This window comes from Babylonia areolata, chromosome 21 (genome assembly GCF_041734735.1).
Source record: "Babylonia areolata isolate BAREFJ2019XMU chromosome 21, ASM4173473v1, whole genome shotgun sequence".
NCBI lineage: Eukaryota > Metazoa > Mollusca > Gastropoda > Neogastropoda > Buccinidae > Babylonia > Babylonia areolata.
This window is the reverse complement of record NC_134896.1, coordinates 49998327-50023516: the sequence shown is the minus strand read 5'-3', so window position 1 is coordinate 50023516 and position 25190 is coordinate 49998327. Positions and strand designations below refer to the sequence as shown.

Here is a 25190-nt window from a genome sequence, read left to right as displayed (position 1 = left end):
GCGTTAATTTCCATGTGGATTAATAAAGTGTTTTTGAATTGAATTTATTCCGAAACGTCCCATTTACTTGGGCAACTGTGAATAATATGTGTGTGTGTGTGTGTGTGTGTGTGTGTGTGTGTGTGTGTGTGCGCGCGCGTGCTTTGGTCTACATTAGCATGAAACCAGATGGGAAGAAACTTTCAGCGCGTGATGACAGATAGATCTTTTCAAGTTGCTGTTACTTCGTACAGGTTCCACTTCCGGTGAGAGTTGGATAGCAGGCAGGTCTGTGCTTACAACGAACACATCGAGGTGGGTTGCCGGGGTATGTACTACATTGTTGTTACAATACGAGACGTGACCATTCATTGGTCTGTTATCCATGAACCTACTGCTCTTAATGTTCGGTGGTAGGATAGGCCATATTTTCTATACATCGCAGGGGAATCCCCAACTATTCTTAGCCACTGTCTTTTCTGTGTTTATACTACAACGGAATTTTTTTTTTATATATACTCTAAATTGACTGGCGGTGAAAGGGTTAATCATGGCGATGGCACTATTGCAGCTTCCAGTTCATTGCTTTAAGCTACTTATGATTTGTATTAACGACAGCAGTAGGCCTACTGTTTTACTAGTTGAGATCCTCATGTTTGTAATAACGATAACACGAGTAATAAATCTAGTGCTGTTGTTATTCTCATATAACATTTCTCCACAATCCGATGCACACATCTTTTAACACAAATGCATGTAAGCACACACACACACACACACACACACACACACACACACACACACACACACACACACACACACATCGAAGATCATAAGAACACAAAAAAAGTTTCCACCAGTTAATGAGTGAAAAATGAAAACAGATGGATGTTTCTCATAAATTTTATTGATAGCTAAATTCCATGTATACAAAATTAATGTAGAATCAACAAAGTAAAACCAACATTACAAATGGAAATGAACAAACATTTAGGCATGGAGATGAAATGATTAACAAATATTAAAGATTGGTAACTCTTTCCATTAACAAGGCACACAACTTTTAGTCAGTGCTAAAGTTAGTTACCACTCTTTCATATTTGTTAATCATTTCATCTCCATGCCTAACTGTTTATTCATTTCCAGTTGAAAACCCACCGAGGCAACCATGTGTTTGTTCTGTATTGTCCATGTGTTCTGTGTGGCTTGTTCAGGATCAAAGAGGTTATGCCAGTCTTGAATAAAAGCTTATTTGTGTTTGTACATTTCTTTTGTCTTTGCTGCTGTGTGCACATGTCAAATGATCGGTATAAGGACAGGCCCGGCGCTTCCGTTTTCGAAGAAGTGTCTGGGTTTTTTCCAATGTACCTTTTATTTACCTGTGTGCTAGCTGAATCGGTAGCGTAAGTAGCACTGACTTGAATTTGTGTACCTTGTTAATGGAGAGAGTCAACATTAGAAATGTTCTTAAAAGACCTGTAGTAGACAAGTATACATTTAACGTAACTATGGAATATAAAAAATGTGTGGAAACATGGGCACGAAATACATGTTGAGTACAAGATTAAGCTATACAATACTACCTTAGAATTACACTATTGAATATGTATTGTTCTGCTTGTCAGTATTTAGAACATAATTATGTGTTTACCTTATATTTTCTAATGCACAAAATATATCAATTTTGTATCTGTAATCCTTTGTCTGAATAAAAAGTGTTGAAAAAAAAAGAATGAAAAAGGGAAGAAAAAGAATATCCCAATCATTTGTAGATATAAAGTACAATATCAGCACTCTATGTTACAAATGTATTTACAAATCAGCCCCTTCCTATCTCTGTGGCTGCCTTCAACTCTACACTCCATCTCGCTCACTACGATCAGCTTCGGATCCACTCCATTTACGCATACCCAGATTCAAACTCTCGACTGTTGGCCGCCGTTCTTTCTCTGTCTCTGGATCTTGCAGTTGGAATGAACTTCCTCTTTCGCTTCAAGTCTCCACACTCAGCTCTTTCAAGTCTGGCCTTAAAACCCACCTCTTCCCAAAATAGCCTCCCTTCCCTGCCTCTTCCTTGTCTTTAGTTTCTTCAGTTTTGGAGTTATGCGTGGGTGAGAATGACTGGTGCGAAAGCGCTTAGATTTGTCTATGCACAAGATTCAGCGCTATCTAAGTACCATTATTATTATTATTATATACGTTAACGGTGTTATCATAGTTGTCATGCTTTGCTATAGCGATGTAAGGCTTTTTTTTTCTTTTTTTTTTTACATTATCATAAACTATGTTGTCACTTGTTTGTCATAATGATGGTGGCATGATATGAATGAATACTGCTGCTGATTAGAAATCAAACAAACAAACAAAGAACCCAAACAGCAGCAGCAGCATTAGCAGCAACAACAACAGCAACATTGTCACGGTTTATGTAAAGGACAAAAACAACCACATTGCTTCTATCTAATTAATTTCAGACTTTGTTCTGTACCGCTACTCTTTGTTTGTTGTTGTTGGTGTTGGTTTTTTTCAGAATGAACGCCAGACATGTGGTATTACCTCTTGCAATACTGATTTCCACGGTGTCGTTGTCATTGTAAGTTATCATGTTGAATGAAACCATGCTTCTGTTTCTTTCCTAAAAATATGTTTTTTTTTGTTTTTTGTTTTTTTTGTGTGTTTTTTTAATGGGCGATGAAGTGAATATTTCGGGGGGGGGAGAGGGGCGGGGTAGGGAGTGGGGGTGGAGGTTGCAGGAGGGCGGGGGGGGGGGGGGGGGGGGGGGGGTGGAGGGGGGGGGGGTGTTCTCGAATACACAACCTTTATTATCTATACTTTAGTACAGACGTGCAAAAAAGTATGGACAATAAAGGTTGTGTAAATCTCTTCTGTCTGTTCCTCCCCCCTTGAGGTAACGCGTCCGCCTAGGAAGCGAGAGAATCTGAGCGCGCTGGTTCGAATCACGGCTCAGCCGCTGATATTTTCTTCCCCCTCCACTAGACCTTGAGTGGTGGTCTGGGCGCTAGTCATTCGGATGAGACGATAAACCGAGGTCCCGTGTGCAGCATGCGCAAAATTCTGAAGAAAAATCTACTTCGATAGGAAAAACAAAGAAGACTGCACGCAGGAAAAAATACCAAAAAAATGGGTGGCGCTGTAGTATAGCGACGCGCTCTCCCTGGGGAGAGCAGCCCGAATTTCACACAGAGAAATATGTTGTGATAAAAAGAAATACAAATACACGTACAAATACATGACACATCGATTTTAATTACCAGTGATCTGACACTTATCGTGGTTTTTATTATCAGTGAAGTGCTTGACACACATTTTTTTTTTTTTTTTGGTGATGATTGAACTGGATGACACTTATCAATTTTTATGATCAATCAACTGCATGACACATCAATTTTACCATCAGAGAACTGCATGACACTTATCGTTTTCTTATGATCAATGAACTGCATGACACATAAGTTTTTTTATGATCAACGAACTGCATGACTTAAGTTTTTATTATCAATGAACTGCATGACACTTATCAATTTTCATGATCAGTGAACTGCATGACACTTATCGTTTCTATGATCAACGAACTGCATGACACATCATTTTTGTTTTTTATCAATGAACTTCATGACACATCATTTTTATGACAAAGAACTGCATGACACATCAGTTTTATGATCAATGAACTGCGTGACAAATCAGTTTTTATGATCAAAGAACTGCATGACACTTATCGTTTTTATGATCAATGAACTGCATAACACGTCTTTTTTATGATCAACGAACTGCGTGACACTTCATTTTTTATGATCAATGAACTGCATGACACATCAATTTTTATGATCAGTGAACTGCATGACACATCAATTTTTATGATCAACGAACTGCATGACACTTATCATTTTTATGATCAGTGAACTGCATGACACATCAATTTTTATGATCAGTGAACTGCGTGACACATCAATTTTTATGATCAACGAACTCCATGACACATCAATTTTTATGATCAACGAACTGCGTGACACATCAATTTTTATTATCAACGAACTGCATGACACATCAATTTTTATGATCAGTGAACTGCGTGACGCATCGATTTTTATGATCAATGAACTGTATGACACATCAGTCTTTATGATCAACGAACTTCGTGACACTTATCTTTTTTTATGATCCATGAACTGCATCACACATATTTTTTTATGATCAACGAACTGCATGACACATCAGTATTTATGACCAATGAACCGCATGACACATCAATTTTTATGATCAATGAACCGCATGACATTATTTTTTTATGGTCAACGAACTGCATGACACATCATTTTTATGATCAATGAACTGCTGACACATAGTTTTTATGATCAATGAACTGCACGACACTTATCAATTTTCATGATCAGTGAACTGCATGACACTTATCGCCTTTTTATGATCAAAGAAATGACACTTAAAGTGTATTTTCATGATCAGGGAACTGCATGACACTTATCGTCTTTTTATGATTAATGAGCTGACACCTAAAGTGTATTTTTATGATCAGTGAACTGCATGACATTTATCTTTTTTATGCTAAGCGAACTGACACTTATCGTGTTTTTTTTATAATTATTATCAGTGAACCGCGATACATTTATCTTTTTTATGTTTAGTGAAATGTTCATCGCTTATTGCTTTCTTTTCTTTTCTTTTCTTTTTTTTTTATCAGTGAACTGCACAGCACAGCACACCATTTTTATGATACTCAACATTGCATGATGCTTTAAGATTTTTATGATCAATTAACTGCATGAAACTTATCAATTTTCATGATCAGACAACTGCTTGACACTTATCTTTTTTCTCATGTTCAGTGAACTGTTTAACACTTATCGCTTTTTTTTTTTTTTACTTTCTTTTTTTTCTTTCTGCACGGCACGCCATTTTTATGATAATCGCATTTCATGACACTTAAAAGTTTTATGATAATTGAATTGCATGAAACTTATCGTTATTTATGATCAGTGAACTGTGTGATACTTGTCATGTTTTCTGTTCTTTCCTATCATATCATGTCGCATTATGATAACCATGCTATTTATTCTATTCTATTCTAATTTTTTGGTCAGTGTTGTGCATAGCACATTGTTTTTGACTCACTTGTGTAAACAAAGTGAGTCTTTGTTTTAACCCGGTGTTCGGTTTGTGTGTGTGTGTGTGTGTGTGTGTGTGTGTGTGTGTGTGTGTGTGTGTGTGTGTGTGTGTGTGTGTGTCCTTGGTAAACTTTAACATTGCCATTTTCTCTTGAAATACTCTGTCTGTCAATACCATATTTGGCTTAAACATAGAGGTTATGGGAAAAAAAAAATCTTCACAGTCATACCAATACGTGACAGGTTGTAAGTCTCCCGAATTAAGCCGTATTTCCGAAACATTAACGGTTTATTTCGTTTAATGTTCGTTCCAAAATCCGAAAATTCTATAAAAAAAACAACAACAAAAAAACAAACAACAAAACAACAACAACAACCCACTTCCCACTGAGTTAGACCTACTGGAAGGCAGGTTGTGTTCGAAGACGACATGACCTCGTTTTTCTTGTTCACAATTAAAAGGAAAGGAATACAAATTCTGGACGGAACACATACAGTGATACTAACTAGACCATCGACGTGTTTACTGCAAATAAATATTCTAAAAAGGACACCGAATTAAATGGATTGAACATAAAAGAAAAATTGAATTGGTTGTTTTTTCCAGCCGGTTGTAGACTGGTTCGTGCAGATCTAGAGATCTACCAATTGTTGCGGTGTGCTTGAAACGATGGCAACGTCTCCTTTACAGCAGAAATAAAAGAATAATCGAGATATGATAAAACACACACAAAAAAATGATTTAAACGGCGTTATTACGTCCGCTGCAATCACATCTATTCATCGCATGAAGAAGAAAACGTCAAATGACGTCAGATGTGCCACAGCAGTCTGGATTTGTCTGCTTGCTTCAGAATTTAACATGCATGGTTTGATCCCACTGGCATACTCATACTCGCGTAGCACAAGTGAGTCTTGAAGGCTTTGCTTCTTGTATTTTCCTTTTTTTTTCTTTCTCCAATCAGTTCTCAAAGTAAATGACATCGGCTTAAGAATTAGAAAAAAAAAATCTATCTTTTTATCTGTTGATATCTATCTATAGATCTCTCTCTCTCTCTCTCTCTCTCTCTCTCTCTCTCTTTCTCCACACACACACACACACACACACACACACACACATATATATATATATATATATATATATATTCTTTTTTTGATCAACGAAATGCATGATGACACTGGTAAGGGTTTTGTGTGTGTGCGTACTCTGTTTTTTTGTTTGTTTCTTTTTTGGGTTTTTTTGTTTGTTTGTATATATATATATATTTTTTTTTTTTTTTTTTTTTTTTTTTCTTTCTAACAGTTGCAGCGATCACAGCCATCACCACCACGACTCCAACTACAACCACTCCTCCTCCTCCATCCCGAGCAGCGAAGCGCTGAGACAAGGGCTACACCTCTCCTTCCAGCGAATGGACCAAAACGGAGATGGAGTCCTGACCTACTCAGACATATCTGAGACCTTCCGCAGAACAGACACGGATGGTACGTGTACCTACTTCCTTTGAAAACTAAGACAAACTAAGCTATGCTGTGCTATGTTTTGGTGCGCTATGCTATGCTATGCTATGTTGACCTACTCGGACATATTGGAAACGTTCCGCGAAGCAAACACTGATGGTACATATACCTACTTCCTTTGAAAGTTAAGCCAAACTAAGCTACTCTATGCTATGCTTTAGTGCGCTATGCTATGCTATGCTATGCTGACCTACTCGGGCATATCGGAAACGTTCCGCGAAGCAGACACTGATGGTACATATACCTACTTCCTTTGAAAGTTAAGCCAAACTAAGCTACTCTATGCTATGCTTTGGTGCGCTATGCTATGCTATGCTATGCTATGCTGACCTACTCGGACATATCGGAAACGTTCCGCGAAGCAGACACTGATGGTACATATACCTACTTCCTTTGAAAGTTCAGCTAAACTAAGCTACTCTGTGCTATGCTATGCTTTGGTGCGCTATGCTATGCTATGCTATGTTATGCTATGCTATGCTGACCTACTCGGACATGTCAGAGACGTTCCGCGAAGCAGACACGGGTGGTATGTGTACCTACTTCCTTTGAAAGCTAAGCTAAACTAAGTTATGCTCTGCTCTGCTCTGCTCTGCTATGCTATGCTATGCTGACCTACTCGGACATTTCGGAGACGTTCTGCGAAGCAGACACGGATGTTATGTGTACCTACGTCCTTTGAAAGCTAAGCTAAGCTAAACTAAGCTATGCTATGCTACGCTACGCTACGCTATGCTATGCTATGCTATGCTATGCTATGCTGACCTTCTCGTACATATTGGAGACGTTCCGCGAAACAGACGCGGGTGGTATGTGTGCCTATTTCTTTTGGAAGTTAAGCTAAGCTAAGCTACGCTATGCTATGCTATGCTATGCTATGCTATGCGAAGCGAAGAGAAGCGAAGCTAAGCTGAGCTAATCAAAGTTAACCTAGGCTAACAAAAGATAAAGTGAGGTGAGGTGAGGTGAGGTAAGATAAAATATCACACACTTAAATTCCCCTTATTTTGAGATAATGAAGTTATTCGGGTTCTGGTGAGGTGAGGTGAGATCAGGCGAGGAGTGGGGGACGAAAGGTGAAACAAGTTAATTAAAGGAAGTTATGGTATGGTTAGGTTGGTGGTTAGGTTAGCTAAGGTAAGGTAAGACTTCTCCTTCTTCTTCGTTCGTGGGCTGCAAGTCCCACGTTCACTCGCATGTACACGAGTGGGCTTTTACGTGTATGACCGTTTTTACCCCGCCATGTAGGCAGCCACACTCCGTTTTCGGAGGTGTGCATGTCGGGTATGTTCTTGTTTCTATAACCCACCGAACGCTGACATGGATTACAGGATGTTTAACGTGCGTGTTTGATCTTCTGCTCGCGTATACACATGAAGGGGGTTCAGTCACTAAGCAGGTCTGCACGTACATATGTTGAAGTGGGAGATCGGAAAAATCTCCACCCTTTACCAACCAGGCACTGTTACAGAGATTCGAACCTGGGACCCTTAGACTGAAAGTGTAAGGTATATCCCATAAAAATGAATTACATCAGGCGCGTGGCAAAACATACTTGGACAAATACTCAACACGATTTTTTTTTTTTTTTATCATTCGAAAGCAACATCAAAAATGTAAGACGTGTGTATACACAAAAGCACTGCATACAGTCACTTTGAAATGTAGAAATTAATTCAGTAAAAATTCACACACACACACACACACACACACACACACACACACACACACACACACACACACACACACACACACACACACACACACACACACACACACACACACACACACACATACATACACACACATGAAAGAAAAGCGTTGAACATCAAACCCAGTTGTGTGTGTGTGTGTGTGTGTTTGACCATCAGATGACGACAGGATCGACTACGATGAGTACAAGAACTACCATGAGCACGACTACGAGCCTGAACACATCGATGAATCCAGTTTGAAACTGATATTTGTCATGCAAGACACTCGAGCTGACACCGGAAGGAGCGATGGCTATATTTCTCGGGGCGACTCTTTCTACTTCTTCACTCAACTCGATCTAAATGGTTAGTCCTCGTACGAATACAACAGAAAGAAGACTGGGGAAAGCCGTTTGCCATGTGTGTGTGGGAGTGGGGGGTTGGGAGGGGTGGGGGAGGGGGGGGGGTCTGTGGCGGGGTGCTAGCGAGTATCCCACCGAACATTCATGTGTGTGTGTTTGTGTGTGTGTGTGTGTGTGCGTGTGTGTGCGTGTGTGTGCACGTGCCAGAGTGCGTGTTGCAGGGATGCGTTTTCTGGAGGGCGTCATGGGTGGGTGGATGGGTGGGTGGGTGGGGTGGCTTCTAATGTTCAGTTGCGTGAGTGTTTTCTGACATGTACTTCTGCATGTGTGTGTGTGTGTGTGAAGGGGGAGGAGGGCGGGGGAGGCGGTATTGATAGGGGAGGCGGGGGGAGTGGGGGGGGGGGAGTGGGAGGGGAACGAAATGTAAAAGCGCTTTGAGCAGTATTTCTGGAGAAACGCGCTATATAAAATCAAATGTCCATTATTATTACTATTATTATCATCATCATAACTATTATATGTAAATATATATATATATATATTTTAGCCAATGTCATGCAAGACTGTGTTGACTTTGTACATATTCTACGTCAGGAGGAATTTTGTTTAATGTCCCGTCATACATATCGGTGATTGAAGAAATTTTGTTCTTCTTCTTCTTCTGCGTTCACTCGTATGCACACGAGTGGGCTTTTACGTGTATGACCGTTTTTACCCTGCCATGTAGGCAACCATACTCCGTTTTCGGGGGTGTGCATGCTGGGTATGTTCTTGTTTCCATAACCCACCGAACGCTGACATGGATTACAGGATCTTTAACGTGCGTATTTGATCTTCTGCACATATGTTGACCTGGGAGATCGTAAAAATCTCCACCCTTTACCCACCAGGCGCCGTCACCGTGATTCGAACCCAGGACCTTCAGATTGACAGTCCAACGCTTTAACCACTCGGCTATTGCGCCCGTCAAGAAATTTTGTTAAAGTATTTATCAATACATTTGAGTATTATCGGTTAGAAGGGGTGGGAGATATGAATGAATGGAGGGTTGGGGGAAACTGGGCAAATGAGGGTGAAATGAGGGTGAAATTTGAAAAAAAAATCTAAATACAACATTTACAGGAAATTACTTAAAGGACTTCGTAAAAGAGAAGTCGTTAAACTGACAAGACTGTAAAGCGGGGTGAGCCCCATCTGAGATGGGGTTACTACGCTATATAAGCCTGCATTTTCTTCTTCTTCTTCTCCTCCTTCTTCTTCTTATGGAAGATGCGCGTTAGGCGATGGACTTGTACTGATCCAGGGTTCGAGGCTCTGTATAGGCCTGGTGTATTGTGTGCCCTTTGGGGAAGGAGGTGGACTCCAGTTTTCCTCGCTTCACCCGGCCACGTGTGAATGGCCGGTACTATCTCTGCCGTCAGTTGGGGGGGAAGGTTAATTAACCCCTTCACTGCCAAACTCGCACTTATGCAGCAGCTAGGTAGAGAGGACCCCATGTCACTGAAAGGGTGACCAGATCATGGGTCTGTTATCCAAGAACCTACTGCTCTTAATGTTCGGTGGTATCAGTATCAGTATCAGTATCAGTAGCTCAAGGAGGCGTCGCTGCGTTCGGTCAAATCCATATCCGCTACACCACATCTGCCAAGCAGATGCCTGACCAGCAGCGTAACCCAACGCGCTTAGTCAAGCCTTGAGAAAAAAAACACCAAAAAAACAAAAATTAAAAAAAAATAATAAAAAATAAAATAAAATAAAATAAAATAAAATAAATAATAAGAATAACAGATAAATACATAAAAATACTACTACTGTTAGGAAAAGTCCTATTTTCTACCCATCACAGAGGCGGAATCCCCCAACTGTACTTAAACACCATGTTTACTATGTTTATAGAACAAGAGAATGTTTGCACTCTGAATTGATTGGCGGTGAAAGGGTTAAGACGGCGGAAGGAGAGGCCTGGGCCTCGCCTGCCTGTACCGAACCTTAGACACAGTAGTTAGGAATGCCGCGTTGCCGGCCGTAGAAGACTATGGACCTTTAATGTTTGGTGGGTTTGGTTGTTGTTTTTTTTTCCTTCTGTTCACATCCCACCCACTCAGCCCCCCCCCCCACCCCCCAAACCCTCCGCCCCCCCCCCCCTCCCTCCCCTCCGTAATTGTAGTGGCGTATGGGATGGATGGAGGGAAGGGTGTGACGGCATTGGGGAGGGGAGGGGAGGGAGGAGGAGAGGGAGGAGGAAGGAGTATAAGTGATAATGCACGGCGACAAGAAGGCTTCACACACACACACACACACACACACACACACACACACAATTTTTTTTTTTAAATCGAAAAGATAAAGATTTTAAAAAATCCACGCCGAGTTTGATACTGCCCCTGTATTTTTTATTTTTTTATTTTTTTAATTTTAGGAGAGAGAGAGAGAGAGAGAGAGAGAGAGAGAGAGAGAGAGAGAGAGAGAGACGAAACGAAACGAAACGAAACGAAACGAGAGTTTATTCAAAAAGGCCATGGCCCCATTTGTAGGGGTGATCACGTATTTTTGTCCGAATAAATCTACAAAAAGATATAATCTTAATACATGCTTACACAAACAAAAGTGTGTTCTATTTAACCAATTATGTAACTACGTCTTTTTAATGACTTGCAAACAAATATGGCAAGATTCAATATAATAACGTTATATTTTGTAGAAGTCAGAAGTAATTGCAAACGAAAATTACTTGACCTGCTATAGTATCTCAACAGAATATATCTTTGTCTCAAGTCATCTAATACAGGAGAACATAATACGAAAAGTACTTCATCTTCTTTTGCAGACCTACATAACGGACCTACCATATCGTTTACAGTGCCGGTCTTGTATCTTTTATCTGTCTTTACAGATAAACCAAAACGAAATCTTGTTAAAGAACATCTAATAGCTCGTTTGATATTTATGACTAAATATGGTGCTGTTAAATGATTCGCTTTAAACAATCCGAACAAAGAAAATCTTTCACTATTTTGTAGATGACATCTACAGTCAACCATACGTTGTTTAAAGCGAACAAGAAAATCCAACCCCTTGATTAATTAAGCCATACAAACGCAAAACCTCTGCTACATAAACATTTACGAACGCTGGTTACCCACGTTGCCCTTCTTCTGGCATCCAAATTATACAACATTTAGCACATCACTAGTTGAGAGAGAGAGAGAGAGAGAGAGGATTGAGTTTAAAGAAATGACTATACTTTTGACCATACTATTTTTCCATAGGTGACAACCAAGCCACTTTCGCAGAGTATGATCAAGCATTGGGCATGGTAAGTGCATGAATCCATCATAATGTAACAAACTATTCTTCTGTAGACACTCTCCGTCTTTAGTATTTCATTTTACTTAGATGGAAATTGTTGGGAAACACAAGAAGCAATAGTTTGGGGTTGATGGCATTTAACAAGAGTAAAATGTTGATTGTTTGATAGGCCATATGTGAAGTGACGGCCTAGAGGTAACGCGTCCGCATAGGAAGCGAGAGAATCTGAGCGCGCTGGTTCGAATCACGGCTCAGCCGCCGATGTTTTCTCCCCCTCCACTAGACCTTGAGTGGTGGTCTGGACGCTAGTCATTCGGATGAGACGATAAACCGTGGTCCCGTATGCAGCATGTACTTAGCGCACGTAAAAGAACCCACGGCAACAAAAGGGTTGTTCCTGGCAAAATTCTGTAGAAAAATCCACTTCGATAGGAAAAACAAATAAAACTGCACGCAGAAAAAAAAGAAGAAAAAAAAAGGTGGCGCTGTAGTGTAGCGACGCGCTCTCCCTTGGGAGAGCAGCTCGAATTTCACACAGAGAAAACTTTTGTGATAAAAAGAAATACAAATGCAAATATAAAATATTAATTTTGCGTTCTCTCGTTGCCTCCCTTTTGTGTGTGTGTGTGTGTGTGTGTGTGTGTGTGTGTGTGTGTGTGTGTGTGTGTGTGTCCATTTCATTCATAAGTCATGTAGCTTTCTGGTTAATCTCTAAGCTTGACAGTCTGAGGAAACCCTCCTTATGAACTTATCCAGTTCCCATCCAATCGAGATGTCCTCTACGTTTTTTTGACTCACTTGTGTAAACAAAGTGAGTCTATGTTTTAACTCGGTGTTCGGTTGTCTGTCTGTGTGTGTGTGTGTGTGTGTGTGTGTGTGTGTGTGTGTGTGTGTGTGTGTGTGTGTGTGTGTGTCCATGGTAAACTTTAACATTGACATTTTCTCTGCAAATACTTTGTCAGTTGACACCAAATTTGGCATAAAAATAGGAAAAATTCAGTTCTTTCCAGTCATCTTGTTTAAAACAATATTGCACCTCTGGGATGGGCACACACACACAAAAAAAATGAAGCCTAATTATATGCAAACTGCATTTACTGTTATATTTATATTTTTTGTATTCTCTAAACTTGGCACTTTGATCTGATATTCTGACCCAACAACAAGAACAGTCATTAATATCATTTTTTGTTCAAACAGGAACTTCTTTTGCTAAGCATGGAAGTTTTATTTATTTTGCAAACGTTTTGGTGCAGATAGTAAAGAAGGGAAATTACTCTGTAATTAATGCTAGGGGACTTGAATTGCTTTAAACTGATCTTTCTCATCTTAAACATTACATTTTGAAATTATACTCAATACATAAAAAGCTTGGATTTTTTTTAAGTGTATCACAAGTGAGTCTTGAAGGCCTTGCCTCTCTTGTTTGTTGTTTTTTTCAGATGGCACGTCACATCGCGGATGTTCTGGAGCAGGTGCAGTCCAGTTATAAATCTGACGACAGCCATACTTCAGAAAGAGAGTGGCGAACATAGATGACTCCAGGATAATGTTGGAATACATGACTCGACCGATATATGGTCGGAAACACGTGGTGTCATTGATTAAAATGAATGATTCTGACGTACCAGAACCATCACTGGGACATTAAATTTGCGTGTCATTATTCTTTTGCCCACAGTTCTGTTCGCAGTAACTTTTTTTTTTGTAGTCTGTCTCCCACTGGTAAAATTAACTAGCATTTAAAAAAAAAAAAAAAAAAAAAATCTGTGGATCTGGATATCTGTTATTAACAAACTATACAGTTTCAGTAGCTCAAGGAGGCGTCACTGCGTTCGGACAAATCCATATACGCTACACTACATCTGCCAAGCAGATGCCTGACCAGCAGCGTAACCCAACGCACTTAGTCAGGCCTTGAGAAGAAGAAAAGAATAAATAATAGATAAATACATAAAAACCCCACCTACTACCACTACTAATAATATGTATAAGGCGCAAAAACTTGACGAAGTCAACTATAAGCGTACATAAATAAATAAATAAATGATAATTATAATATAAAAAAGGTAGTAATACCACCACATATGCATAACAGATATGCACCAAACATGCAGTTTCACAGATATGAAAGCACAGTCAAATACACATAAACGTACATGAGCCCCAACACACACATACACACACACATACACACACACACACACACACACACACACACATTACCCTGCACCTCCTATACCCCCCTCATCCACACACTCATTTCTAGGCTAACAAACCATACAAGAATTTTACAATCATATTGCTTGAGAACATAGACTTGGGCAGTATCTCGTCTACTTATGAAGAAGAGACGCAATGCCTTCAAGACTCACTTGTGATACACACTTAAAAGAAAGATAATTAAATATTATATATATATATATATATGTGTGTGTGTGTGTGTGTGTGTGTGTGTGTGTGTGTGTGTTTAAGATGTGTTCTGTATGACAGATTAAACAACTTTATTATAGGTCGAACCAAGCCATAAGACTTCAGGATATGAATCTGAGATGTTTATACTGACTGGAAATGTGAAAAAATCCGGAAATCGATTAAAAAAATAAATAAATAAATAAATAAATAAAAAAAAAAGCTCACAGCAGGTTTTTATGCCCGCAGGCCAAATCATTCCCACGACTTAATGTGCCCTTGGTCGTGAAGCGTCACATATCATAAGCTTCAGGTAAAAAACGACACCAAACCAAAAAAGGCAAAAAAACCAATCAATAATACAGACTCGAACCACGTTATGGTCGGAAACACGTGTTACAATGATTAACTGAATCTATCAATGACGTTAAAAAATCTACATATAAATTCTGTGGTCTTTTTTTTGACAGTTTGTTGTAACTGTTTTTTTGTGTAATCTGTTCCCATTTGAGGTAAAAACGCGTTAAATAAAACTGTTATTTGGGTATTTTAATCATTAAATAATCTTTAGTTTCTGCCATGAACGACGGCGAAAAATCCAACGTAACAGCTTTCAGCAATACCTGCACAGATACAAGCGTAGAGGCCTTAAAAGTGAATATAATTAGTAATACTAAAAATACATACAATAATATGTATACGGGACTAAAGTTGTGGTCATATAGCTACAAATAAATAATGAAGATTTATATATAGAAAGTAGAATAACTAGCGTAACGAGTGCACACAGAGTTTAAGTTGACAAGTCAAAACAATAAACGTCATGACCCCAACACCTCACAAACAACAATCACCAAACAATGTACTTCACTCTTCCCCCCACACTCATTCTAGGAATACTTACAAGAATTTTTCAGAGTTATGTTAATCAAACTATGGGACAGTATTATCGTTCTACTTTTGGAGACAACAGACTCACTGTGATACATTAAGAAAGTATTACAATATATTCAATGTGTGTTGTGTTGTCGTGTGATGTGTGTCTGTTAAATGTGTTTTGCTATAATTAACACTTTTATTTAGCGAACCAAGCAAAGACTTCAGGTTGACCCTAGATGTTTTTCTGATAGAAGGACCATAAATCCGGAATCGATTAAAATAATTAAAAAAAAAAAAAAAAAAAAAAAAGCCACGCAGGATGCCCTCAGGAAATCAATCCACGATTAATGGTCCATGGTCGTGACAGTCAGCATACAAAAGTTAGGTAAAAAACAACAAACAAACAACAAAAACAATCCAAAACAGATCGAACCAACGTCGGCGGAGCAAACAACTTACACACAGCCCAACCTGCACACAAAGACACGTAAAAAAAAAAAAATATGTTGATTTTGTTTTTCATTGTTTTTATTTTTCGTTTTTTATATTAATTATTTTATTTTTTTTGCTGAAAACTGAGCTTATACAACAGCGTTTTTTTATTGTAATTCAATGCTTTAAGAAATTCTAAAGTCCGAGTAATGGAGGACGTGAACACCAAAACATGCAACTGTAGCTGTTAATCGGAGATTGCCGACTTGTTCGATCGATTAGCTACACAGAAACTATGAAGTCCAAGACCGGACATGTCATACATAACACTGAAACAGCATCATGAAACACCTGGACGACATGAATATGACAAGATCACAAGATAATTTATTGTCCTTAAAAGGAGATGCTTGGTGTGGTGGCACACAGTTAAATTCTACATAGTACAAATATAGACATACATAACCCATTCAGCTGATTTGATTTTCATACACTCAAAAGCACTCAATCTCAGCTGCATCAAATATTCACTGTGCGCCCGCCATCAGTCTCCATTTCACACTCGTTATAAGAAATTACTAAAAACTTGTAAAACGACCTTCAGATATAAACAAGTAGGTTACAATAACAAAACAAAAGCCCCGTAAATCAAGGAGAGTTTATAACATAGATGAATAATCAAATAATCAAAATACATAAATAATGGCAACAACAACAACAATAATAATAATGATTATAATACAATAAGAATGATGATAACAACAGTAATTAATGATAATAACCTGAACAACAATGATACTACCACTGCCACTACTACAACCACTACAATCACCACCACCACTACTACTACCAATAATAATAATAATAATAATTAATTAATGCCGACGAACTGCCAGAATTGAAGTTCAAAGTTGTACGACTCAGCTGCTCAGTTTCTGCCATATGCCAGCAGCTCTTAAAATAAAACAGCACAGACAGACTTAGTAAACCTGAAGTTATTAAAAATAAATAAATAAATAAATTAAAAAAAGCCTGAATTCCTCAGAAGATCAAAATACGCACGTTAAAGATCCTGTAATCCTCCATGTCAGCGTTCGGTGGTTTATGGAAACAAGAACATACCCAGCATCCCCCCACCCCTTCCCCCCGCCATCCCCCCCTCCCGAAAACGAAGTATGGCTGCCTACATGGCGGGTTAAAAACGGTCACACACGTCCGTCAGTAAAAAGCTCACTCGTGTACATACGACTGAACGTGGGAGTTGCAGCCCACGAACGAAGAAGAAGAATAGGTACCCATGTAAAAATATCCGGCCGGGCAAAATTCCATAGAAATACCCACATTGATAATAATAATAATAATAATAATAATAAAAAAATTTAAAAAAAACACTTGCAGAAAAAAAAGAAGGAGGAGCAGAAGGAGAGGAGGAGGAGGAAGAAGAAGGAGGAGGAGGAGAAGAAGGCCGGAGGAGAAGGAGAAGAGGAAGGAGGAGGAGGAAAACTTGAAGAAGAGGAAGAAGAAGAAGGAGGAGGAGGAGAAGGAGGAGGAGAAGAAGAAGAAAAAGAAGAAGGAGAAGGAGGTGGAGAAGAAGGAGGAGGAGGAGGAAAAGAAGGCGCGGGGTGGGTGGGGGGGGGGGGGGATAAACGTAATACCGCAATACACCAAAATACAACCCACTGTCACACAGAATGCACCAGACATTATTATCATTATGAGCATTTACGCCTAACTTTGAAAGTAAAACCTGCACGTTTACAAATAGAAAATTTTCTCTAATCTGCAGATGGAAAATGAATTGTTTCAAGACCAAATATGTCAGTAATGTTTCTTGCATATAAGTGTGGTGCTCGGCACCGTAACAGCCGATCATATACTAACTTGCGATGTGTTAAAGTCTCACATCCTTGAACTGAAATCATCTTCAGTGTTGACAGTCCATTGCTAATGTATATAACTTTTTCAACTCCTTGTTAAATAGTCCAGTTGGTTCGCTGTCATAGTTGTTAGTTTTGCACTAGTTAGAAATGTTATATTGTTATGCTTTAACTGAAAAAACCCCCACTTAAATCAACCATTTTCTATATGTAACACACACACACACACACACACACACACGCACGCACGCACACACATTTTCACTTACTCGCATGCGTACACAGTAATTTCTTCCCTTCCCCCCCTCGAATTTTTTCCTACCCTCGTCTAATATCACTTACAGTGAAAAGACGTTAAACTAAAGAATGAAATAGAACACATAAATATGTAAATATAAAAAACTGAACCGGAAACATTGAACACAAGATACCAACATTATCAAAAAATATTCGCCCCCCCCCCCCCCCTCCAACCTCCACCCCCCTCCTACACCCACACCCACAATACACACAATTACACGCACACGCATGCACACAAGTCATAGCATACAATCATAAACAGCACACAATCAACAAATAATTTGTATCAGTAACCAACAAATTCTGAAACTATCAAAACTCACTCACTAACATCGACCAATGCAAAAACCCTACACTACCTCTCTCCGTGTTTGGACGTTCCCGTACCAATGACAGAGGCTGCAGTAACTGATCGAGTGAGCATCACTATATCCTTCAAGTAACTGAATTATTTTTCCAGTGACCAAAGACCGCCGCTATACATTCAGTCATGTTGGTCGATCGAATCCCTGGAACTAGGCTGCTTTGGCAGTAGGCCGGTCTACTGGACTGAGACACGAAAAAGCAGCTGCTCTCTGTCTCTGTCTCTCCGTCTCTCTCTGTCTCTGTCTCTGTCTGTCTGTCTGTCTGTCTCTCTCTCTCTCTCTCTCTCTCTCTCTCTCTCTCTCTCTTTCAAGCACGCATCCATTCCTCAATAGCTAGATTACGCAGTCAGCAAATACGAGTACTCGTACAACCGACTCCGCCAATATGCGAACAACATAAACCGGCATTACTGAATCCTACTAAACTCAGGCGCAGCACAAGACGGTAGACATACTCTTAAAAAAAAAAAAAAATAAAATAAAAAGACTAAAAAAAGACTTTCCTTTTGGACTATATAAACAAACACTGGAAATATCCTCTCACTAATCCGGCGCACTACAGTAAGTAAGAATAACTTGATACTATAATGAAGGAATCACGCTGCACAAGATTATGACAGGGAATACATCACCAACACCAACATTAGAATGAATAAACAAATTTTCTGTGACTTGATCAATGAACTCCCCGAATCTCTCTCTCTCTCTCTCTCTCTCTCTCTATATATATATATATATATATATATATATATATATATATATACATATATATCACTGATGGACCCTGGAAATCTGCCATTCAGAGATGGAGGGGTGAAACAAGGAGAAAGAAGCAGCGCATCGACTCGCTGAGGAGAAAAAGAGCCACACGCAAGTAAAATTTTGTAAACCAAGCACTTATGCAGCATCTACCCCGCATATTTGTCCCACTGACATGCAATGGAGATTCAGCCACTCCAGCATCGGTCTTCACAGCTACAGCGGCAGTAAGTGCAATGCACGGCAGTAACTTAATTCAGTTCTGGTGCAGCCATCGTCTCTCGAGACGGAAGGACTGAGGCCGACGACGACGACGATATATTCCAAATTATTCTCTTTTTTTTTCAGAACTGAAAATCCATATTAAATGCTAGTGTGGCACTGTTTGTAAGATTATAATGAATGTTACTTCAGTTTCTTTTTCTTCAGTTTTATATATATATATATATATATATATATATATATATATATAGTATTCTTGCATTACTTATCACTGATTTGCTTTCTCGAAGTTGCGATGTCTCTTTCTCATGAGAGCAGATCATTATGTATATTATTATGATTATAGACTCAGTAGTACGCCTGAGTGACCCCATCACTGTGATCCAGCAATAAGTCATGGTCAGCGTGAATTATTACTGATCATTATCATCATTATTATCATTATGAGCATTTACGCCCAATCTTGAAAATAAACCATATATATATACTGGGCGTTTACAAATGGAACATATATATAAATATTATCAAAAAAGAAAAAAAATGGACACAGAATACCAAACATATCATTAAAAATTATTCACCCCCCCTCCGCCCCCACCCACCCACATCCACACCCACAATGCACACAAGCACACGCACACACACAAGTCATAGCACACAATCACCGTGATAAAAAGTACGGCACAACTATCATCAAAAATACAACCAACAAATTCTTAAAGTATCAATATCTTAAGCATGCGGGTCTCAGAAGAAGAGCGGAGTTGGCGTGAGAGTATGTAAGGATGAATGAGATCAGAGAGATAGGTATACTGTGGACGTATGTAAGTCCGTGGGATAAAACATGCAGCGCAAAGCCATGGGGCGCACCTGCTGTTCGGCATGCAATGGAATTGTTTGGCTCGAATGGTGTCGTTTTGTGCAAATTGTGGTGAAAAGAGACATCCATAATTATGATAATAAAATCCGAGAATATAAAACACATATTTTTAGCAGATATTAACGAAGGTCAGCTAGTTGATAGACATTACGAACAAAAATTGTAAGTGTTTTCTATATTTTTCATCTTCATCTTCCAACTTCACTCCCGTCAAATGACGTCACGTGATTGTCATCTTCCGCTGAGAGCAGCCGAATCAATACATTGGTGATTAAGATTTTTATTTATTTCTACGTGTATTACTGATCAGTTACGTGGTATTTGATGAATTATTAATCTTTGTGTGGGATATATCTTCGTGAATCTCCGTAGGTCTTTATTTTTTTATAGAAACGTTACAAATTGACAAATCACAGACGCATTTGTTTATCATTCACTGCAGGTGCTGCACTGTGTCAGAAGTGTGAAAGATCAAGCTTGCTCGGACTTTCGAATCTTGATGAAAAACCTCAGCTGGTGTCGGATTTGTGGTGAATGGCTTACAGTTTTCATTAACATGATAATATGTGTGTATTGCAGTTTGTTGTGCAATGTGCCGTTTGTTATAATCCCGATTTATCCATACTCCGTAAATCAAGACATGATGAATGAATCTGGTTCATGATTCCAGCCAGACCCGCCCACTTAAACGTTAAAGGGCACGTCAACCTGGATGAATCAGGATTTGTGAATGACGTTTAATGATTTATTATTATTATTCGTAGTAGTAGTAGTATTAGTAGTAGTAGCCTTGATAACAGATCAAGTAGAAATAGCAGAGCTTTTTGACCGTAATCAGAGTCTGGTTTTCATTCCAGAATTCCTATGGAGCAGTTTGTTTAGGGAGTGTGCCTTTTGTTTTATTTTGAATACGTTTCTCATTAATTTAATTAAAGCATTCCGAATACGATTCAGTGGGAGCTACCATCAGGGTCTTGATTGTAACACCCATGCTTTTCGTCATAAAGCCAAATGATAAATTGAATATTATAAACACTTGCTTGTTTATGAATTGATTTATTTATTTAGCTTTTTGGCAATACACATGTATCCACAATTTTCCCCTCAAGATGGAATAAGCAGTGTTCACAACATGGTGTGGATGTTCACTCCACCAGTCACACAGAAGAGTTGAGGGGAATAAATGTGGATATAGCCAGCTTGCTCATGCATTATTAATTTATAAATATTTGGTTAGTTCAGCTTTACCCTAATGATTTATCATTTAAATCATTGAAAATCGTGTATTTTCAGAAGTTTTTGTGTTGAACATCAGTTAAAATATTCTACATCTTTTTGTTTCAATCATTACAGGTACACTGTCCATAGTTGACCAATTCATTTAACAATGGTATTTATAATTTTGTTGGTTATTTTGTTTTTATACGATAAGTGTGTTGATCTGTTGCTTCAGTCTGGTTAATTTTTTTTATTTTTTTTACTATGAATGCAGTTGATGATTTGTGTGTGTGTGTGTCTGTGTGTGTGTGTGTGTGTGTGTGTGTGTGTGTGTGTGTGTGTGAAATTTGTTTCATTGTTGTTTTATTCTTTTCTTTATTTTTCTCTTTCTTTTCTTTCCACAGTAAAACGTAAAATAGTTTTCACAAATTAGACTTCACCTCCTAACCAGAATATTTTGAAATGCCTGAGTACAGGTACTAGAAGATTAGTTTATATGATTTAACTTTGACTACATCAACACATGGCTTCACATTTACATACAACAAGAGAAGTCACAGGGAAATATGAGTATTTTGTTTAGAATTCATTGACATACCACAGGCATGATTTCAGGTAATGAGCCAGAATTTAAGTAATGAAAAAAGATTTGAACACAAAAGATAAACATGAAGCGGTTAACAGCAGTTTTACTTTTCAAACTGTGTGTGTGTGTGTGTGTGTGTGTGTGTGTATGTGTGTGTGAGGGAGAGAGCATACATAGAGAGAGAGAGAGAGAGAGAGAGAGAGAGAGAGAGATTCTGTTAGTAAAATTAGACTTGAAACAGGTTTTGGTTTGATGTATTTTGTTTATGAATGTGATATTGATTTTATGTATTTCCAATGTTATTTATTTATTTTTATTTATGTATTTCCAATGTTATTTATTTATCTATTTTTTATTTATTAAACAGAACCTGGATATTTTATTATCAAAGTGACTATGGACAAATATTCTAGTAAAAGAAAGTGGGGAATCAGGAAAGGATAGATTAAATGGTATTCAGATTATGCCACCAATCTCAGTGATCTGATCATATTTGAAATAAAACTATTAAACCATGTTTTTTTATGCTGAAAATCAAAGGGATTGTTATGAGCTTTAGTGTAGTTGTATAGGTAAAAAAATGCACAGTATTAAGAGCATCTTGCAGTAAAATAAGTTTGGTTTGTATTCATCTTTTGGTTTTTGTTGATGAAGCTTTGTTGTTGTTGTTTTTTTCTAATTCCTGTGTGTGGGCATGAAATCTTGATGTCGGGTTACTAATAGTATATATACTTCTATAGTTTGGATCCCCATCTTAGAGATCAACAAACAATAACTTGCATATCTATAGAGAACACATGACACACTGTTCCTCTTGGCATATCTAAAACACATGACAGAATGTTTCTATTTTTGTCTGTTTTTATCTGTTGGTTAGAAGGAATTTGAAGGCATCGTTCATGATGCTGAAAACATGGTTTGGCTAATCTGTAATCAGCATATAAATAGTTACATGTCCAGGAACCACATTACTTGCTTTTGCCGGAATCATATAACTTTTTGTAAGGGGTTTTATGTTCGTGTTATATAATTCATCACATGTACTGAATATGGCTTAGTGCTAGTGTCATGTATAATTCATCATATGGGGCAAAACATTATTTCATATCATGGCATGTTAAAGTTCAGTTGACTTGGAGTGTGCAGTGGTTTTCCTTGCTTTCAGTGCAGGCACAATTAACATTCTTTATCAGCAGTTAAAAAAAAGAGAAGTTGAGCCCAACACTGAAAATTGCTGTTTTATATTATTTGGTACACATGTTGCCACCTGCACACTGTGTTCAGGAGGAGAAGGTAAGGCAATGGGAGAAATGTCTGATATCAGGTGGACTTGAGGGGAAAGAAAAAGGATACTAACTTTGAAGGCAACTATTTCTACTATGTCAGGGGATTTGCCTGATGCTTATGGATGGAGGGATGTGATATCCTTAGTTCTTTAAACTGTTTTGAGCTGGTATATTCATGTTGCTGATGATGGGTGGTTTGTGACTGGGGTGGTTAGTATCTGGGATGCATGGTGATCTGGATGGCTAGTGTCTGGGGTATGCCAGTCACGTGGGTGTTTGTGAGTGGTGTTGTGACTCGGACTGGGGTGAGTGGTGAGTTGGGTGGCTGGTGACTGCTTATGCTGGTGACTAGATATATAATATAATATATGCTGCTGGTGACTGGGGTGGTAGGTGACTGGGTATACTGGTGACTGGAGTGGTACGTGACCGGTTATACTATAGGCTGAATTATTTAAATCTGATCATGAATCATATACAAACATATATTATATGCATGGGCATGTCAGATACTTGTTATTTTCAAGTGATAAGACTTTGTAATCATTAAATCCTGTTGTTAAAAGCAGTGTCAACATTGAGTTCTGTATTAAAGACTAATCAGTGCTATTGTTGTGCTTTAAAGGGGTTTGCCACCTACCTGGTGTAAAAAAAACCCAAAAAACCCCAGAAGACTGAAAACAACAACAGGCAGTACTGCTTTTTTTGGGGTTTTTTTTTGTTTTTTTGTTTGCTTTTGTTTTGTTTTTTTATCCACACTCTTGTTCGTATTGAGAAGGACAGTAGTTATGTTTTGCGAAGTAACACAAAACATACTGTTGCATTAAACATATTCACAGATATAATGATTGCCAGGTCTGTTGTTCCTTTAGTATATGCACAGTGTAGTCTTTAAAAAAAATGTTTTAGACTAAAAATGGTAGGGGGCAGGAGGATATTTTGAAGCCTAAGTTAGCAAAAGAAAAGGAATGCAACAAAGGTATTATATCATTGTGTCATATGTATTGATCTGTATATACATTTTTAGTTTTTATTGATAAATTGATAGATAAATGAATAAGCAAACGAACAAACAGGTAAGTGAAGAAATAGGAAAAAATCTAACTCCAAATAGAAGACACATTCAGTAACTAAGTGTGTAAAAAAAGATTTTTTTTTTTTTTTAAAGTGAGCAGGAAATACATCTATAACATATGCTACTCATAGGGATAAGCGAATCTTCCAATACATGATTACAAATGGAAGTGTTTTATATAACTGTGGCAGTGTGAATGTGATAAACAGAACTGAAACTGACAAGAATGACAGTAAGGAAGCACTTGTACACTTTGTGTAAGGGCAGTGGTTATTCCCTGTCCTTTCTTGTTGCTTATGAAACAAAACAGGTCTGTGTGTGTCTCACCGTCCATCCATCTGTCTGTCTCACTGACACTCTTTCTGATCTGCTATACCCGTTTAGGGACATACATTTTTCCTGCATTAAGCCTGGTTAAATGAAATAATACAAACTTAAAGCTTGGAGTTTCAAGCGGTTATCAGTAATGTTACAGATTTTAAACCCACAGTATGAAAATTGCTATTTCTTCCGTGTTTTCGTATGATTATTTCCCAAAAAAGGGATGAATGGAGGGGAAAGGGATTAAATGTTTTGTGTTTTCTTTTTGCAAATCATTGCAAATAACCATCACTGTGAATACAGCAAGCTTAAGTAACATTTGTTTCTTTGCTCTTGGTTTGTTTCTGACAGATTTTAAGGTTTGTTTCTCGTTTCTTGACTTCTTCAAGTTCTTGTCAGAAACAAAAACACAAAAAAAACCCACAAAAAACTTTGTTAAACTAAAGGGGTGTGCCTCTAACAATCCCATCCCGGGATGGGACACATCTCCCCTCCTGTTCCTCCACTGCCTCCAACTCTGGCCCTCCTGCCCCATCCCTCCATTCTCTTAGGTTAGTTTTTGAGGGTGG

General features: G+C 38.4%; 2 protein-coding genes across 7 annotated transcripts in view; both read left to right on the top strand.

Annotated features, from left to right (window-relative positions):
* Positions 1-13632, top strand: part of LOC143296515 (uncharacterized) — a 28206-nt gene extending 14574 nt beyond the window's left edge. The window contains exons 2-7 of the mRNA XM_076608501.1: positions 234-294; positions 2510-2572; positions 6427-6608; positions 8516-8704; positions 11970-12016; positions 13452-13632. Of these exons, the coding sequence (XP_076464616.1) occupies positions 2511-2572; positions 6427-6608; positions 8516-8704; positions 11970-12016; positions 13452-13544 (573 nt within the window). The 5' untranslated portion in view covers positions 234-294; position 2510 and the 3' untranslated portion in view covers positions 13545-13632. The remainder of the gene's footprint in view (positions 1-233; positions 295-2509; positions 2573-6426; positions 6609-8515; positions 8705-11969; positions 12017-13451) is intronic.
* A 6733-nt stretch (positions 13633-20365) lies between these two features.
* LOC143296314 (synaptosomal-associated protein 25-like) overlaps positions 20366-25190 on the top strand; it is a 41321-nt gene continuing 36496 nt past the window's right edge. For 2 of the 6 annotated variants that reach the window (XM_076608176.1, XM_076608182.1), the window contains exons 1-2: positions 20370-20402; positions 20578-20665. The gene's annotated coding sequence lies outside the window, so the exon portion shown is untranslated. Of the gene's footprint in view, positions 20403-20577; positions 20666-21488; positions 21526-25190 lie in introns of all 6 variants that reach the window. The other 4 variants (XM_076608177.1, XM_076608179.1, XM_076608181.1 and 1 more) reach the window with 4 other exon arrangements.